Source organism: Grammomys surdaster, unplaced genomic scaffold, assembly GCF_004785775.1.
Source record: "Grammomys surdaster isolate TR1022 unplaced genomic scaffold, NIH_TR_1.0 208, whole genome shotgun sequence".
NCBI lineage: Eukaryota > Metazoa > Chordata > Mammalia > Rodentia > Muridae > Grammomys > Grammomys surdaster.
Genome location: NW_021604653.1, coordinates 4333316 through 4354025, shown reverse-complemented (window position 1 = coordinate 4354025; position 20710 = coordinate 4333316). Strand labels below are relative to the sequence as shown.

Genomic DNA, 20710 nt, shown 5'->3' with positions numbered 1-20710 from the left:
ACGTTTTAATGTATTTCATTGGCTGGGTTTATTAGCAACAATGGACGCTATTGAGAGTTTTTTATTTTTAATTATATTTATATTTGTTGGTGTGTGTGTGTGTGTGTGAGAGAGAGAGAGAGAGAGAGAGAGAGAGAGAGAGAGAGAGAGAGAGAGAGAGATACACCAGGGTTGAATGTGCCAGAGCATCTGTGTGGAGGTCAGAAGACAACCTTGTGGAGTGAGCACTCCCTTCCAATTTTACACAGGTCCTAAGGACAGAACTTTGGCTTCCAGGCTTGCAAAATAGCCTGTTTACCAGCCAACTAATCTTACCTGCCTATGAGAATAATTCTGTTTTGTCCCTGTGAATGATACCTTAGTATAACTTAGCATCTAGATTATCCTTAATTATAATTGAGGGTGGAAGTTTTGGAGCTATTTTAAACCCTGTCTCCTCTCCAGGAAACCTCTATGGATAATTTACACCAGACTGTAACACAGTCCTTTAAACACATGGCGACTACTGTAGTATCTTCTCACATTTTTAAATTAAAATTTAAAATTACTATGTGCCCCAGTAGATGAGTAAAAAGAGAAACAGAATTTCCACTGATGATTTTTCTGATTTTATGATCATAATTCTGAATACAGTACCATAATTTATTTTGTTTTCATGGTGACACAGCAAGGAAAGCAATAAAGAAAATCATAACCATTATGAAAATTGACAAGCCAAAAGTTGTAATATAGACCAATGCTGTTTATACATACCACAAAGAGATTCCCTCACTGCACTTAGTTCATGTAACTATTTTTGTAATAGTCAATAGACATTTGGACCAAATCTGTCCAGCAACAATCTTCCTTGGAATACATTCTCTTTCAACATAGAAATTTATTTCTGATTAAGACTAATTTAGAGGGTTTATTTAAGCATGTATTTTGATTTATTTTTATTGTATTAATTATGTATTAGTATGTGTATGTGCATGTGAGTATTTACACACAAGCACTGGTGTTGAGAGGCCAGAGACACTCCCCTTCTGCCCCTCACTTGGTCCCTTTGGCTGGGGCAGACACCTTACTGGTCTGCTACCTTGAAGACACCATATCCTGAGACATCCTAGAGGATTCACTGCATTCAGAGCAGTAGAGGAGCCACTACACTCAGAGCAGAGAACACCTAGCTGGTCTGCTCCCATGAAGACACCATATTCTGAGCCATTCTACAGGAACCACTGCACTCTGAACAGCAGAATTTCAGGATCCAAGAGGTGGACTGAGTCCCAGGAATTCTTCCACACAGGAGCTCAGGATCACAGAGACATGTGAACTCTGAGGAGTTCTGTAACAAGCAAGATAACTGGAAAGACAGGCTCCAGACAGAGACAGTGAGTGCAGGTAGCACTAGAGTTAACCAGATGGCAAAAGGCAAGCACAAGAACATAGGCAACAGAAATCAAAGTTACTTGGCATCATCATAACCTAGTTGTCCCACCATAACAGCCCTGGACACCCCATCACATGGGAAAAGCAGAATTCAGAATTAAAATCACTTCTCATGATGATGATAGAGGACTTTAACAAGGCCATAAATAACTCCCTTAAAGAAGTACAGGAGAACACAGGTAAAAAGGTAGAATCCCTTAAAGAGGAAACACAAAAATCACTTAAAGAATTGCAGGAAAAACAACCAAACAGGTGAAGGAATTAAACAAATCCATCCAGGACCTAAAAACGGAGGTAGAAACAATAAAGAAAACTCAAAGGGAGATTACCATGGAGATAGAAACCAAGGAAAGAGGTCAGGAGTCATAGATGCAAACATCATCAACAGAATACAATAAATAGAAGAGAGAATCTCATGTGCAGAAGATACCATGGAAAACATTGACACAACTGCCAAAGAAAACGCAAAATGCAAAAATCTCCTAACCCAAAACATCCAGGATATCCAGGACACAATGAAAAGACCAAACCTAAGGAAAATAGCTATAGATGAGAGTGAAGATTCCCAACTTAAAGGGCCAGTAAATATCTTCAACAAAATTACAGAGGAAAATTTTCCTAACCTAAAGAAAGAGATGTCCATGAACATACAAGAAGCCTATAGAACTCCAAATAGTCTAGACCAGAAAAGAAATACCTCCTGTCATATAATAATCAAAACATCAAATGCACAAAACAAAGAAAAAAGTACTAAAAGCAGTAAGGGAAAAAGGTAAAGTAACCTATAAAGGCAGACCTATAAGAATTACACCAGACTTCTCACCAGAGACTATAAAAGCCAGAAGATCCTGGACTGATATCATACAGACCCTAAGAGAACATAAATGCCCGCACAGATTACTATACCCAGCAAAACTCTCAATCACTATAGATAGAGAAACCAAGATATTCCATGACAAAACCAAATTTACACAATATCTTCCCACAAATTCAGCACTTCAAAGAATAATTGATGGAAAATTCCAATACAAGGAGAGAAACTACAACCTAGGAAAAGCAAGGAAGTAATCTCCCAACAACCCCCAAAGAAGATAGCCACACAAACATAATTACACCTCTAATAACTAAAATAACAGGAAGAAACAATCATTTTTCCTTAATATCTCTTAATATTAATGTATTCAACCCTCCAATAAAAAGATGTAGACTATAAGATGTATATAGACTGGATACATAAACAGGACCCAGAATTTTGCTGCATACAGGAAATGCACCTCAGTGACAAAAACAGACAATACCTCAGAGAAAACGAATGGAAAACAATTTTCCAAGCAAATGGTCCCAAGAAACAAGCTGAAGTAGCCATTCTAATTTCAAATAAAATCGACTTTCAACCAAAAGTTATCAAAAAAGATAAGGAAGGATACTTCATACTCATCAAAGGAAAAATCAACCAAGAAGAACTCTGAATTTTGAACATCTATGCTCCAAATGCAAGGGCACCCACATACATAAAAGAAACTTTACTAAAACTCAAAGCATACATTGCACCTCACACAATAATAGTAGGGGATTTCAACATCTCACTCTCAGCAATGGACAGATCATGGAAACAGAAACTAAACAGAAACACAATGAAATTAACAGAAGTTATGAACCAAATGGATTTAACAGATATCTATAGAACATTTCATCTTAAAACAAAAGAAGGTACCCTTTTCTCAGCACCTCATGGTACTTTCTCCAGAATCGACCATATAATTGGTCACAAAACATTCCTCAACAGACACTAAAAAATTGACATAATCCCTTGCATCCTATCAGATCACCATGGACTAAGGCTGGTCTTCAATAATGACAAAAACAACGGGAAGCCAACATACATGTGGAAACTGAACAAGGCTCTACTCAATGATGAAGGCTCTTCTTTCTTGGTCAAGGAAGAAATAAAGAAAGAAATTAAAGATATTTTACATTTAATGGAAATAATGACAAATCATACCAAAACTTGTGAGACTCGATGAAACCAGTGCTAAGAGGAAAACTCATAGCTCTAAGTGCATACAAAAAGAAACTGGAGAAAGCATACACTAACAACTTGACAGCACACTTCAAAGCTCTAGAACAAAAAGACGTAAATATATCCAAGATGAGTAGACAGCAGAAAATAAACTCAGTGCTGAAATCAACCAAGTAGAAACAGAAAGAACTACACAAAATATCAACAAAACCAGGAGCTGGTTCTTTGATAAAATCAACAAGATAGATAAACCCTTAGCCAGACTAAGGAGAGGGCACAGAGACCGTATTCAAATTAATAAAATCAGAACTGAAAAGGGAGACATAACAATAGAAATTGAGGAAATTAAAAAAAAATCATCAGATCCTACTACAAAGGCCTATACTCAACAAAACTGGAAAATCTGGATGAAATGGACAATTTTCTAGACAGATACCAGGTACCAAAGTTAAATCAGGAGCAGATAAACCATCTAAATAGTTCCATAACCCCAAAAGAAATGGCAGCAGTTTTTAAAATCTCCCCACCAAAAAAAAGTCCAGGAACAGATGGTTTTAGTGCAGAATTCTATCAAACCTTCAAGAAGACCTAATATCAATTCTCTTCAAACTATTCTACAAAAGAGAAACAGAAGGAACACTCCTCAGTTCATTTTATGAAGCTACAATCATGCTCACACCTAAACATCACAAAGACCCAAAAAAGAAAGAGAACTTCAAAGAAAGTCGAGCCTTTCTCTACTTGAAGGATAAACAGGGTGAGAAAGAAATAAGGGAAATGACACTATTCACAATAGTCACAAATAATATAAAAACCTTAGTGTGAATCTAACCAAGCAAGTAAAAGATCCATATGACATGAATTTCAAGTCTATGAAGAAAGAAATCGAAGATCTCAGAAGATGGAAAGATCTTCCATGCTCGTGGATTGGCAGGATAATCATAGTAAAAATGGCCATCTTGCCAAAAGCAATCTACATATTCAATGCAATACCTATCAAAATTTCAAATCAATTCTTTATAGAGATAGAAAGAGCAATTTTCAAATTCATTTGGAATAACAAAAAAAAAAAAAACCAGGATATCGAGAACTATTCTCAACAAAAAAAGAACTTCTGGGAGATTCACCATCCCTGACCTCAAACTGTACTACAGAGCAATAGTGATAAAAATGGCATGGTATTGGTATAGAAATAGGTAAGAAGATCAATGGAATAGAACTGAAGACCCAGAAATGAACCCAAATACCTATGGTCCCTTGATGTTTCATAAAGGAGCTCAAACTGTCAGATGGAAAAAGGACAGCATTTTCAACAAATGGTTCTGGTTCAACTGGAGGTCAGCATGTAGAAGAATGCAAATCGATCCATTCTTATCCCCTTGTACAAAGCTCAAGTCCAAGTGGATAAGGGACCTTCACATATAACCAGATACACTGAAACTAATAGATGAAAAGGTGGGGAAGACTCTTGAATGCCTAGACACAGGGGAAAGGTTCCGGAATAGAACACCAATGGCTTATGCTCTGAGAGCAAGAATTGATAAATGGGACCTCATAAAATTGCAAAGCTTCTGTAATTTAAAGGACACGGTCAATATGACAAAACGGCTAAAAACAGATTAGGAAAAGATCTTTACCAATCTTATATCTGATAGAGGGGTAATATCCAATATATACAAAGATCTCAAGAAATTAGACTCCAGATAACCAAATAACCCTATTAAAAAATGTGGTAACGAGTTAAACAAAGAATTCTCAACTGAGGAAACTCGAATGGCTGAGAAGCACCTAAAGAAATGTTCAACATCCTTAGTTATCAGGGAAGTGCAATTCAAATCAATCCTGAGATTCCATCTCACACCAGTTAGAATGGCTAAGATCAAAAACTCAGGTGATAGTAGGTGCTGACGAGGATGTGGAGAAAGAGGAACACTCCTTCATTGTTGATGGAATTGTAAGATGGTGCAACCACTCTGAAAATCAGTCTGGCGGTTCCTCAGAAAATTGGACATAGCATTACCTGAGGACCCAGCTATTCTAATCCTGGGCATATACCTAGAAGATGCTCCAACATATAATAAGGACATTTGTTCCACTATATTCAAAGCAGCCTTATTTATAATAACCAGGAGTTCGAAAGAACCCAGATGTCCTTGAACAGAGGATTAGGTATAAAAAAATGTGGTAATTTACACAATGGAGTATTACTCAGCTATTAAAAACAATGAATTTGAGAGATTATTAGGTAAATGGATGGAACTAGAAAATATCATCCTGAGTGAGATAACCTAATCACAAAAGAACACATGTGGTATTCACTCGGTGATTATTGGATATTAGCCCAGAAGGTTGAAATACCCCAGATTCAACTCACAGACCACATGAAGCTCATAAAGAAGGAAGACCAAGTGTTGGTGCTTCGGTCCTTCTTAGAAGGAGTAACAAAATACTCAAGGGAGCAAATATGGAGACAAAGTGTGGGACAGAAACTGAAGGATGGGCCGTCTGGAGACCATTCCACCTGGGTATCCATCCCATGTGCGGTCACTAAAGGTAGACACTGATGTGGATGTCAGGAATTGCATGCTGACAGGAGCCTGCTATAGCTGTCTTCTTAGAGGTGTGCAAGAGTCTGACATATTCAGAGGCAGATGCTCACAGCTAACCATTGAACTGATCATGGTGTTCCCAATGAAGCAATTAGAGAGAAGACTGAAGGAGCTGAAAGGATTTGCAGCCCCATGAGGAGAGTAACAATATCAAACAACCAGAGCTCCCAGAGTCTAAACCACCAGCCTGTGAGCACATAGAGAGGGCCCCATGGCTCCAGCTGTATATGTAGGGGAGTATGGCCTTGTCATTCATAGGTGGGAGAGGAGATCCTTGGTCCCATGAAGGCTTGATGCCTAGTGTGGGGGAATTGGAGGGTGGGGAGGTGGGAGTGGTGCTTATGTGGGGGCACATCCTCATAGAAGCAAGACGAGGGGTGATGGAATATGGGATCCTGGGCAAGGGAGGGGGAATGGGCTAAGAGGATAACATCTGAAATGTAAATACAATATCCAATTAAAAGAAAGAAAGGAAAAAAAAAAGAGAGAGGCCAGAGGCATTGGATACTTAGGTGAGAGTGAGTGGGTGGGTAGGGGCATATCCTCATAGGAACAGGAGGAGGGGGGATGGGATATGGGGGTTCCTGGGTCGGGAGGAAAGAGGATTACATCTGAAATGTAAATAAAGTATACAATAAAAAAAGAAGAAAAAGATATTCACTCACCTATCCCAAATCACAAAGAATACAGTAGGGCATCTTTTTCATGAAAAAAAATTATTTCATGAAAATCATATTTTTTGACAGCTATGTCAATATTATTCTTACCTAGAGCCTTTAACCCTTGATTACACAACTAAAAATAACCAGTTGTTATATTTAAACTATGTTTGAAATTAATGAAAACTTTCAGCATATGATCTTAATTAAGAAAGGAAATTAGGAGTCTTAGTGACACGTGCTTGCTTTTCTTATGGGGGACCTAAGTTTGGTTCCTAGCAGCCATATCAGGCAGCTCACAGTCTCCTGTCTCTATAGATTCAGGATCCAATACCTTCTTCTGACTCCCATGGCTAATGAGCATTCATGGCACACACACAGACATATGAAGAAAAATAAATCTTTTAAAAATATGTAAATTGGCAATTTTTGCAGACCATGTTTTCAAAGATTTAGGGTATTGTATTTTACATTTCACAATTTTTATCAATAATGTTTCTTAATAGATTTTCTATTACCTTATCAACAGACTTTTAGTTATAATTACTATCATAATTAATTATGACTATAAGTAAAATACCTCTCATTAAGCAAAGGACCTACCTCTTAATTCTGATAAATTATTTTTAATGCCATGACTTAGAAGAAATGATAGATCAAAATATTAAACTAATAAGAACTTTAAAATACAATTGACTTTAGTAATACTATCTTAGGATAGGAAGGAAATGGAAGGTTTCTTTTGAAACCATATCCTAATAATTCACATCTTTTAATCTCAAATTTTGGCTAACTGGTTACAGCTGAACACCATCTTCTCTTCCCCTAACCTCTACTCTAAGACTCATAACCTACATAACTGCACTGTGTCATATATGAACTTATGGAACCCATGTATCATAGAAGAATAGTAATTAGAATATTTGTTAAATGTGGCTCTGTTAAAAGTTACAGGTAACAGAGAAAAGACTACAGACAGCAAAGGAATTTAAAAATATAAACACATAAGCCTAGATAAATTGCATTAATTAACACATGGGGGATATATGAATCAAATAGGCTGGAAAATTACGCTTTAATGACACAAGAATTGGGGTGATGGGATAGAATGAATTGTTTTTCTTGCTTTGTCATGGGAACTGAAAAAATCAAGAAATAAATTCTAAAGGAAACAAAAACAGTTTCTGATGAAAGTAAATGTAGCATTCATCTGAATTAGGAGCATTACTGGAAGGAATCAGTCACAGACAAGGGCAAACTGACACTGAAGCTCTGAACCTAGTCTAAACAATTTGACTGGGTGACAATGTTTTCCTTAAAAGGTTACCTACAGAGAAAGGAAACAATAAAAATGTGTATGATCTTTGCTTCCTATAAAGATGCTGCAGAAAACCAACTACACTGATTTCAGTTTGGATTCATGATCAAACCCTCACCATGCCCAAGCACCTCTTTTTTCTTACTGACTTATCATTATATAGAGGGCTTCTTTTCTATTATGAGGCAGTCTCTCAGTAGTTCTTGTCCTTCTCTCATGTAGATAATAAAATATAATGAAAATTGATTTATTAATTAATAGAAAGTAATGACATTTTTTAATGGTAATAGATCAACCCATAGTTATCTAGAAATAATTGCTGTGGATGTCATACTTCATAGTATTTGAGAGAGAAAAATTACTTAAGACTGATTGTCATTATGTAATTATGTAAGACTTTCTAAGGGAATGAACCTCCTTTGAGGAGATAAAAATCAACTTTCATACAGGATTGTAGAAAGCGACATAGAGCAGCCTCTAGTATTCCCTCCCTTGGTGAAGGACCACTACGTGTTTTATTTGTGTGCATCTATGTCGAGAAATCATGTACATACTTAGTACACACTGAGGGCACAAAAGAGCATCAGATCCCCTGGAACTGGAGTTATGGACAGTTGTATGCCATGATGTGGATGATGGAAATCAAATCCAGCTCCTCTAGAAGAACAACCAGTGTTCTTAACCACTGACCTTCCTTTTCTATACAACTCTGTAGTACTCACAATGCACTGGCCCTTCCACATCAACTACAAATAAATAAAATGTCACAGAGATAAGCCCCTAGGCCAACCTGGTAGTGATAATCTTTCTCGTAAAGTTTCCTCTTCCCCAGATTTGAGGATGTGTAAAATTGATAATAAAATGAACACAGACACAAACAATTATAAATATATTCATAGCAAGCAATGAAATTTAAGCATAAATAAATATAGTAAAAAAAATCACTGCAGGATTCCAACAAAGCTTTAAAAGCTAACTCTGAAAATTGTATCATAAAATACAGAGACAGAACATTACCAAACTCATACTACAAAGACAAAATTATATAAAACCACATAAGATGCAACATAAAAATATAGCAATTTCCCAGATAAATGTAGGAAAAATATTCTCAATAAAACACTTGCAAAAAAATCCCCAAAATCATACATTTTGTGGTTAGGTCAACTTTCATAACATAGAGACATCGGATGGAAAAACAAAGATTAAGGAATTACCCAGATCAAACTGGCATGTGGGCCAGGCTGTGGAAAAATATTATGATTGTTAACTGATATATCGGGTGGCTCCAGCCCACTCTAGGCAGCACCATTCCATATGAGGGTAGTCATGTAGTGTATATGTGAAAGCTACCTGAACACAAGTCTGTCTTCCAACCAGCAGGAAGCATTCTCTATGGTTCATGCTTCACTTCTTTGCCTGTGAATTGAATTCCTTATTCAATGCATATGGAGTAGCAAACAGGTTTGCCTTCAGTTCTCTCTTGATTTCTTTCCTTAACATCCATCATCAATGGACTGTGGCCAAAAGTTTTAAGGAGAATAAACTCCTTCCTTCCTTAAGTTGCTTTAGGTCTTAGTGTTTTATCACAACAACAACCAGAAAACCAGAACAATCCACCAGAGTAACCTTCATTCCAAGGCTTTCAGATTAGTTCAGCATATACTAATTCGTAAATGAAATAAAACACATAAGAAACAATCACAGGAGCACCTTATGTAGATAAAGTTTTTAAAAAGTTCAACACTGTTTCATGATAGCATCTGTGAAGAAATTAGGAACAAAAGGGATGTCTTTGAATATAAAAATGCCATATAAAACACTATCCCCGAACCTATAACAAATGGGGAAGCTGAAAGCATTTCCTCTAAAATCACAAAGAAAATAAAGCTATCTACTTTCTGCAGTTTTGCTCGATATGATGCTCAAAAGTCAGTTATAACAAAAACAACATGGGAATAAATGTGGAACTAGTAAGAAAGAAAAAAGTAAAAGCGTCCTATTTGCAAGCAACACAATTCTATACTTAAAAAGCCCTAATGACTAAACCAGAAAATTCTTAGATTTGATGATCACTTTTAACATGAGAGATTGCTCAGTTGGTGAAATGTTTGCCAGGCAAACATGGAGATTCTGATTTTAGATTCCTAATATCCATGTAAAACGCTGTATGTGGCAAGGCAATGTAATCCCAGGCCTAAACAGAAACAGAATGATTCCTGGGGCATGGTGGTCAGCCCGAATAGCAAACTGGTGAACTCCAGGTCCAGTAAAGGGAACCCATCTCAAATATAAAGTACAAAACAATTGAGGATGAAAATATCTGGTGTCTACCCTTGGCCAACACACACACACAGACACACACACACAAACACACACACACACATATGAAAGAGAGAGAGAGAGAGAAAGAGAGAGAGAGAGACAGAGAGACAGAGACAGAGACAGACAGAGAAAGACAGAGAGACAGAAAGACAGAGAAAGACAAGAGAGAGAGACAGAGAGAGACAGAGAGAGAGACAGAGAGACAGAGAAAGACAGAAAGATGGAGAGACAAAGAGACAGACAGAAAGAGACAGGCAGACAGAGACAGAGACAGATAGACAGACAGACAGAGACAGAGTGCAATTGTTTAAACAATGGGTTAAAAATAAATCTAGTAATTAATTTTATCATTGTGTGGAAGACTGCTACAATGAAACTTCAAAACAAAGACAGTAATTTAAAAGACACTAGAGAGGGATAAATCTCCTGTAATCATTGATAGTCAGGATTAATACTGTAAAAATGGCTTTGTGACTGAAACCAATCTACAGATTCAGTGTAATCAGCATAGAAATCCCACACAATTCTTCAAAATCTACAAGAAAAAGCAAAACTAAAGTTCACATAAACACAAAGATCAGCAACAGCCTGGCAATCTTAAACAGCAAGAAAAATGATGTAGCTCTCAAATTTTCCCGGAGCTGTACATGACACTCACAGAAAAAAATAAAAAAATAAAAAAGTCATGCAGACCAATGCAAAATGAAAAGCTCAGTAATAATCCCCAAAACCACTGCCAGGTATGCCTGACTAAGGCATCAAAAGCTACAAAAGACACTTTTACAACAAATGTTCTGAGGAAATTCTGCATCATCATGGAACAAACTGAAACTACTTATTGATGGAGACAACGGAACCGGTGAGAAGAACAATTTATCAATATCTTATAATATCTGAGTCTCAGTTTGCCCCCTGAACTGGTGTAGAGGTACTGGAGAAGAGCTACAGATACTTAAGCACCAGGAGAGACATTTCTGATGAGCCGTGGAATACATCATATAGTTAAGTATTCATTACTTACAAAAGTTGAATTGTCCAATAACAATGTGGTGGCATTTGTTTCTGTGTTCAGTTTCATGACATGTCCATTGTCGGTTTTATATACCACGTCTGTATCTGCAACAACAAAGATATTGACAATTGAAAAGCACATCAACAGAGTTTCATATCTGTAAGGGAGGAAACATGCATTATAAGCACTCATTGTTATCAGCCTTCTATAACCCGACCAGATTTCTGCACTTGGCTCACATTAATCATCTGGAAATATCAGGAAACCTGCCTAACACATGCTTCATTGTGCATTGATCATAGGGTTAGTGAGAGGGCTCCTCATTTTCATGGCTTAACAAATGGATATTAATTAAAATATAGGCAATGTGCCACTCATTTTGAAACAAAAGAGACAGAAAGAACATCATACAGTTTTCAAAGGAAGCCATTCTTTTTATCTAAACCCAATGTTTAAATTACAAGAGCTGCTGATTTACTGTCATGTAATAAGGCTAAATTATCCCATTCAGTAAAACCTTCCTGCAGACTTGGGCCCCTTTCTAGCCCTAAGTCAACTGCATTCATTTTGGGTCATAGAGTGCCTTCTCTGGTGTTTATTAGTTTGTATGATCACAGATCAAAAACACCAAAGCTGGCATCATACTAATCAATCCACCTTGATAACTTTATTTTTTTCTTTTTTTATATTTTTATTTATTTTTTAAATCAAATTACAATTTTTACTTATTCACACAGGGGTTATAAACACAAAAGCAGGATGTGGGGAAGGGGATGACACTGAAGTGTAGGTGTTCAGGGGGAATACTGATATTTTTCAGATCAGGGTATTGGCTTGGTGAAGGTTCAGGGGACAGGTCACTATGACTCTGTCTATGATTCACTTGTCCTTATCTAAGTTGGTATTATCCGCCAAGGCTACCTATTTACAAGGTCTATGACTACTCAGGCTGATAAATTTCCACAAAAGCTGCCTGTTTACAGTTGCTTTTAGCCCTCTGTTTCAATGTTTTTCCACAGAGACCCAAGACTTGGTGTTAGTACACATGTATGACAGGCCTATTGCTGATTTTAGGCCTATGGTTGATATTAGGCCTTCAGTGTATAAGCAGGGCTGCCCCTGACATTTCCTCCCTTTTCTAAGTACAGAAGGGCTGTGGTGGTTCTAATCTTGCAAAGGCAGGGATAGAGGACTGACATCCAGTAATTGAAGGGGATTTTGTAATGCCTTCAGTGCCCCTGTTGTTTTCCACTGAGGCTGAAAGCCGTACCCATCCCGATGTCCTTTTCCTGGAGAGGGGATACTTTTGACATCAACCTCTATGCAGTCAGGCTTGTGCCTCAAGGAACCCAGATAGATATTTTTATCTTTTATTTATATTCCCTTGCAGAGCTTAGCCTCGCAGCCTAAGCAAGAATTCAGATCGCCAGTCAGAGGGGATTCTGGGTGAGAGGACAATCTGGCTGCGACATCTGTCACCCCATTGATTGCCAAGGTTGATTTGGCTGATCTAGCTGGCTAGGCGGGTGTCCCCTTCCTCCCTCACTGCTCCGTGTGCGTCCCTCCCAAAGCTGAGTGCTTGGTCGTAGAGGATGACCTTCCCCAATAGAGGAGGACTGGTCTTCGGTCAAGGGTATAAGAGTAGCTGCTAGAACCTCCAAACAAGCTCTCAAGACCTTGACAACTTTAGAAGAGGTCTTTATTTGAAATAACTTTTCTGCTTCAAAATGCTAACTTTTCCGTATCTGTTGGTTAATTTTTGTAAACTTTATACAAAACTAAATATGGCTGAGGAGAGGTGGTTTCTGCTATGGAATTGCTTCTTTCAGATTGGTCTGTGAGCAGTCCAGGAATGGTACCAGCTACAGTAGTCTAGGCCTTCCCTCCTCCTACATCAACCATCAACTAAGGTAATACCCACCCCCCAGGCTTTCTTAGCTTCTGCAATCAGCTGCCAATAAGCCGGGTCTTAGCAGTCACTTTGCCTATCAACATCATAGGCCTGCAACACAAATGACATATTCACATTATGACTAAGTATCTGGAGTGTTTCCTATTTCACCTCTTCTCATAGCTTCCTTTCTCAGACTGGAAAAAGCTAGACATGCTACCTGTGCTCCTTGTTTGGTCTTACTCATTGATCCATTCTCCAGTTGTTCTGATCTGAGTGACCATGGACTTGACTAAATAAACTCAGTCCCATTACACTCAGTATTTTTTCTGCCTGATAGATCTACTTTGGACTCTTTTATTTTCATGAGCAAATAACCATAGATTAGTAAGGAAAACTAAGTATCATTCCTTCAGTAAGCATGTCTCCACATTCTTTTGCTACACTGTTAGCTTTTGTTATACACTTGCATGCACTCATGTTGCATCAGAGATTAATATAACCCTACATACTCATAGTGGTTCATCTCTCAGAAAGCCATCACATAACTTAATGTTGAACATGATGATGTCTGAGGTTCCAGAGTCAAAGTAGATCTGAGAGGCTACTTATTATTATGAACAGTCCTAGGCCAATTATTGATACAAAGAGAGAATGTAATACATGCTATATGGACCACCACAGACAAAAAAAACCCTCTAAGTATACATTTTTTATTAAGGATAGAGGTAGGAATATTAATCATTATTTTTCTTAGGACCAAAGTAGAAAATTAAGCTTTAGAACATAAGGACTACACTTAGCATTGATTACTTTAAAGTCAATTTTGCTATATAATCTATCTTGAGATTTGTGAATGCCATTAGCTCTTTATGCCATAACCCCAAATTTTTCCTCCTTATCTTCATATTTCTTTTTTTTTTAAAGTTTTTTTAAATTCATTTATTATATATATAGTGTTCTGTCTGCATGTATCCCTGCAGGTCAGAAGAGAGCACCAGATCTCATTACAGATGGTTGTGAGCCACCATGTGGTTGCTGGGAATTGAACTCAGGACTCTGGAAGAGCAGTCAGTGCTCCTAACCACTGAGCCATCTCTCCAGCCCATCTTCATATTTCATTAGAGAAAAACTTTCCCATTTCAAACCATGTGTAACTCTTTAGCTCAATATGGAACAAAGATCTCAGGAAATAATACAAAACCCTTTAACATCAGTCTGTTTTCATTGTTTCTCAAGCCAATCTTTCTAATATAGTTTCCCAGTTTCCACATTCACTCTGACTTACTGTTTGACTTACAATTACTAGGGGACTCACCTGCTCCTTTCAGAACAACCCTTGCTAGATTAATAAGTAACACTATTGCAAAGCATTACTAAAGTGTTTTATAACTTATTTGATATCAGGCAACTATGGGTGAGTCATCCAGGAGTGAAGTACCTTAACATAGGAAGATTAAGCTAGGTGCACTTCAAGCATCCTTAAAACACAGCTTTATACAAGCAGCTACAGTGCCCTGATTAAATAATATTTCCTTCTTTTCAGCTCCCTGAATTCTAAGAGCCAATTATCCAAAACACATATTTAACTCAATCAGTTCTCTAAGAGGAAAATATTTGATGGGAGAGCCTCACTGTCTATCTACTCAGTCCTTGAGGTTTACATTTGCAGTCTCCAACACAAATATGGCTATTATAGAGGCCTCACACTTCCTTCCTTCCTTCCTTCCTTTCTTCCTTCCTTCCTTCCTTCCTTCCTTCCTTCCTCCCTCCCTCCCTTCCTTCTTTCTTTCCTTCCTTCCTTCCCTCTCCTTTCTTCTTTGCCTCTCTCCCACCTTCTCCTTCCTTCCTTCCTTTCTCTCTTTCTCTCTCTTTCTTTCTTTCTTTCTTTCTTTCTTTCTTTCTTTCTTTCTTTCTTTCTATTTCTTACTTTCTTCTGCCTTTCTTTCTCTGTTTCTTTTTTGAGTAACAAAAGAACAACACAGCAGGAGATGGAGAAATGATTATCATTTAAAAGTACTCCATTCTCTTTCACAGGACTCAGGTTAAATTCCCACAATCACATGATACTCACAATTACCTGTAACTTTAGTTCCAAAAGATCTAGTTTCCATGGGCTCTGCATATGCATAGAGCACAAACATATACCCAAGTAAAACACCCAAAGATATAAAAATATAATGTATTTTAAACATATATATATATATAATCAGTATATTGAGTCTTAGATTGTTCAAGTAAATGGAAACCAGTAATTTGTATCTCTTCAATCTAATGTTAAGGGCAGACATTTCATATAATTTTGATCTTGATGTGCCTTAATCATTATGATCCCTGCTAACCAGGCCTAGGAGATGGCTTAGTTGTAAAACTGCATGAAATGTGCTTCAAAAAATTCAAATTTTCACACTGAAACAACTGCCCTGACTATGTAAATTCTACTAGCCCCAAAGACTTATATCATCACTATAATAGTTAATGTTATTTGTCAAGTTGACAGGATCTTGAATCACCTTAGATATAAAGCTCAGTGAGGGATTTACTAGGTTAGGTTTTGAAATTGGGAAAACCCACATTCTGTGGATTTAAGATATATACACATAATGGTAGCAGAGCAGGGGAACTCATCTCTCCCTTCATTCTGAGAAGGTGCCAGGACGAGCTTCTGTTCCCACTACTGCACCTTCACCACCATGATGGAGGTGAAACAGTCCCTCCATTCTATAAACTGCTCTATTCAGGTATTCTAATGTAGCAGTGAGAAAAGTAACACAGAAAACTGGCCAGAAAAGCCAGAATAAGGCTGCAATAAAGTGATGATATTATCTACGGACCTTTAAAGAAGGTTTACAGAAAAAAGTTGTAAAAGATTTGAATGTTGATCCAGAAAATTCCTAGGCTAATTTAAGCAGATATTAACAGGCCATCTTGGTAGGAATATGAAAAACCAGACTGCAAGAGAAATGTCACAAGTAGAAGCTTGTCTTATGTAGTTTCCAAGGAGGACAAAATTCTATGAGGAACTAGGCTAAGAGCCTTTCCTCCACACATATCAAAGGGTCTGGTTAAATTCTGTCCACTTTCTGAGAACTTGTATGAGTTGGAATTGAAAAGAAATATACTAATTGCTTGACAGAGAAAATTTTAAAATGACATCCCAGTCAGGATGTGGTAAGGCTTTCATTCATATCTATAGTAGGATAGAACAAAGAGAAATGTTTTAAAAAGTAAATTTTCCCTACACAAGAATTCTGAGTAAATTCAAAGTTGTAGACAATAGATATGATATTCCAGAGTAAGATTCTATCATTTAAAAATTCTAACTTAAGTGAAAGCAAAGACATTTGAAAGAAGAGAAACTGAAATGTCTTCTGCTCCAAAATAGCCACCTAGGCAGACAGAAGTCACTTTGGTCTAATAAAGCCTAGGCTTCATGTCACCATGCCAACAGAATACGACATCACCATCAATGAGATACTGGCCTTATAGAAATGACAGATGCAAGATTAAGGAAATCATGGAGGCATGCACAGAACATCCAAAAGTCCACTGAGACCAGTCATGAATTACAAGTTCATATTCTCTGACATGTGGCACTGGAGGGTAGGGCACCTTATGAAGTTACGAAGAAAAAGCATGAGTTGAAATGTAGATACAAGAATGTCATCAGTGCCATGATCATGGGAGTTTAACCAAGGAATGCTACAGACATGGAGGAAGCTTGGGAGCTTATCCCAGTGAGATGCTATAAATGATGGAAGCAGCAGAACCATATTTGGGAGGTTACCTTTGCTGCTCAGAGGATTCTATCCTGAGTCTGCAGGATTTGGAGTTTTCTCTGTTGAGTTTAGTTCTTGCCTTTGTCTGATTATTCCTTTCTCTGTTTACATTATAAGTTTATGAAATAGGTATATTTACTCTGTGTTGTTGCATACTGAACCTCTATAACTTGTTCTTGTTTTCATAGCTCAGGATTAAAAGATTATGTTTTGTCTCAGAAGAGACTTCTACTTTGAAGTTTATACAGTGTTGGACTATTAAAGTCAATGGTAATTTTTAATGCATTTTGCATTATGGAATTGGTTATGCACCTATGAAGACAAAATATAGAATATACTAGCTTAAAACTGATGTGTGTGAATATCAAATAGACAGGGATGTAATTGTGATGATTTATGTTAATCACAAACTTGAATGAGTCTAGAATAATCTTAAATAACATCTATTAGTGCTACTTTATATTAGAGTAACTCATGGACTGAACCAAATTAAAAAAAGAGAAACTGTTAGGTGAGCAGTCATCTCTCTGTGTTTCCTGACTGTGGATGCAACGTGATGAGTTGACTCACTCCTCTGCCACCCTGTCTTCCTACAAGCATGATGGACTTATACCCTTTATCTGTGAACCAAAATAAACTGCTTTCTTCCTTAAGTTGCTTTTTGACAGATACTTTTGTCACAGCAATGTAGAAAATAACTAATATAGAATATCCATCACCTCCTTCTAGATGCTTTCAATTTTTAAAATGTTCTCACAGACAGTATCAGGTAATAAATTCCAATCCATTAATGTGTTACCATGGTGGTTTTATAGGAAGCTAACATCTGAAAAAAATCCAAACTTTATACTGGTTAGCATAAAGTCATCTCATAAGTTGATACTTGCTTTATCAGTTACTAAAAATACAAGTATGCATTTAGTTTGGGCAACAGAATTTGCTTGCTTAATATTAAATTACAATATTAAATCTATATATAAATAAATCTTTCAAAACTAAAAATAAGTTATGAGCAAAAAGGGAAATTGCAAGGTTTATTGAGGCATTTAATTCAAACACGATCTTAACTTAAAATAATGTATTTTTATATCTATAAAAAAGCTTTCTGTATCATTCTATATTGTTCCACAAAACACAGAACCAATGTACTGGGAAATCAAAACTAAAAATTAAAGAATGTCATAATAGATTGTTTTCACAGAAGAAGTCAAACTATTTCACAAATGATTTATTAAATATTGAGTTAAGATTTCATTCCTTAATTATGCAACACAAGGATCAATCAAGGATCCAGAGCCATTCATGATTGCAACACAGTAGGGAGCCCATCCAACTATTGAAAAACACTCCTAACAGCAGCTGGACATTTTTTTCTACTTCAGAAGAACCCCAGTTCCCAATCTACAAGAAAAAGCTTCATCTTTTTTATCTATTTCATATTTTGTTAAGTTCACAATCCTCTTTTCCTGCAAGCCTTTTAGAAGAGGAAATTTTGCTTACTTGTTTTAAAAAAAAAATATTGTTTCCCCCTCGGTAAATCAATGCTCTTTACTCTGGGTTCTTAAATATTGTTGATTTCTGCTGCTTTTGACCAACTAGACATATTTTCATAATATATAATTCCATGTATTGGAGAGCATAATAAATCTATTCTTCTAGGTGTCCTGTATCTCAAACTTTTTCAGTTACTCAATATTAGCTCACACAAACTTCTTATGTTACAGATTAATATGTCACTGTGTTCATTGCCCACTAGCTTCCAGACCTGCTGAAGTATAGTTGTTTCTATCTCTCCTGAAGGTGGAAACTGCCAGCATCCCTGTGGCATTACAATTACCAGTTCCAATGTGTGCTTCTCCATCTTCAGTTGGCTCTAACTCAACTTCACAGAGTGAGACAAAGATGAGCAGAAGGATTTCAAGGACTTGTCTCTTGCCTTTGAACCTCTGCCATGCTCATGGATTCTTTCTTCAAGCAGATCAAATCTTCCCTGAGGATACCTTCAAAGCTCAACTATTGCCTTCAATTTTTTTTCTACCCACTCTTCTCTGAGTGATCATTTATTTTACTGACACCATGTTGATCGATTCTTGAGAAGATTTACAAACAACTGTACACTAAACTCAGTAGATTGAAAGGAAATGCTTTGAATCTGTGGCTACTTCAAATACAATCCTGTCTCCAAATTGGATATGCATATGTTATGATCAGAATCCTATACAAACTAGCATGGTTGAACACTGTCTCCAGTTATTAACACTGAGAAGGTTGTGGAGTCTTTACAACACGAGACCTTAGGGCTGGAAGTGTTGAAATTAGCCTTTCTGGTTTTAGGGACCCAGCTCCATTTCCTCTTCCTTTGCTACTTCCTGATGGTGGATTGAGTTCAACCCAAGAGCCTCCTACTGTTGTCTCAGTGGTTCATTTCCATAATGCACTCTATCTTCTGGGAACTGTAAGCCAGGATAAACTTTCCCATCTTAAATTGCTTCATCAGGTGATTGTCATGAGCAGCAGCAGGAAAAATGATTAATGTAGGATACTTGTCCTTATGATCTTTGTACGACTCTGCCTCCTTGGCTCCTACATTAATACTGTTCTTTATAACACCTAGATGGTTTTCAGCAAGACAATGTCTTAGCCTCCAGGGATTCTCATATTATATGTATTCCCATTCTACATAACTACTTTTCTTGTCTGTCATGAACCAAAGAGTTATGCTCCCTAAAACTAAAGTGTACCATTCACCATCTCCCTGTTCATTATCAACCAATATTATTAATAACCATCTCCCTGTTTATTATCAACCAATAGCAGATAAGATGGTCTGCATCGTGTTTTTTTTTGCAGTTACCCACACCATAATTTGCCTTTCCTTCCTGATTTTCATATGTGCACTCAGACATACCCTAGGTCATCTTTGGACGTTACATATGTTTTAAAGCATCCTTATATTCCAGTTCTTCAGAAGTCCTCACATAGTAACTCCATCATCTGATCTCTTATACCAGTCATTTAATATTTGATCGTGTAATCCCTTTCAACACTTTTACTTTTTTTTAAATTTAGCTTTAATGCCTTTTTTAGAGTTTTCAACAACTTCATATAGTTAAGGAGAAGCCATTTAAAGATTATTTTGAACACAGTTTACCTTAAAGAGATCCACATAATCACAGAAGGAGGGAAGGCATAGACAGGTCTCCACTGTAGGTTCTGGAAGTATGTGATGCCATCAGCTGTTGCTGGGTGGTAGCTCTTACTGAGGACTCACTTACCTATGAGCCAACAATCCAATCACAGTCTCACTCTAGCTTTTATGACCTGTTTTTTAGGCAGTGCAGACTGCTTTCACAGAGGCCAGGATATTGGAGAAGGTATAGATACTTCAGTCAGAGATCTCACCTAACACAATTCTCAGGTTCAGTATATTACCATTCTGACTAAACTCCACCCCCACAGTTACATGACAACAGCCAGGTATGCTCCTCCCCACAGTTACCTGGCAACAGACAGGTAGGCCCGGCCCACTGTAAAAGGGGCTGCTTGCCTCCTCCTCCTTCTCTCTATCTCTTTCTTGCTTTCTTGCTCTCTTGTGCTTCTAGTCTCTTGATCCCTCTCTCCCTCTCTCCCTCTCTCCCTCTCTCCCTCTCTCCCTCTCTCCCTCTC

At 37.2% G+C, this 20710-nt stretch overlaps 1 protein-coding gene across 5 annotated transcripts in view; it reads right to left on the bottom strand.

Moving 5' to 3' along the window:
• The window catches only part of Dpp10 (dipeptidyl peptidase like 10), a 1453779-nt gene that overhangs the window by 346278 nt on the left and 1086791 nt on the right, over positions 1–20710 (bottom strand). For all 5 annotated transcript variants that reach the window (XM_028771467.1, XM_028771466.1, XM_028771465.1 and 2 more), the window contains one exon: positions 11384–11478. In XM_028771467.1, the coding sequence (XP_028627300.1) occupies positions 11384–11478 (95 nt within the window). The remainder of the gene's footprint in view (positions 1–11383; positions 11479–20710) is intronic.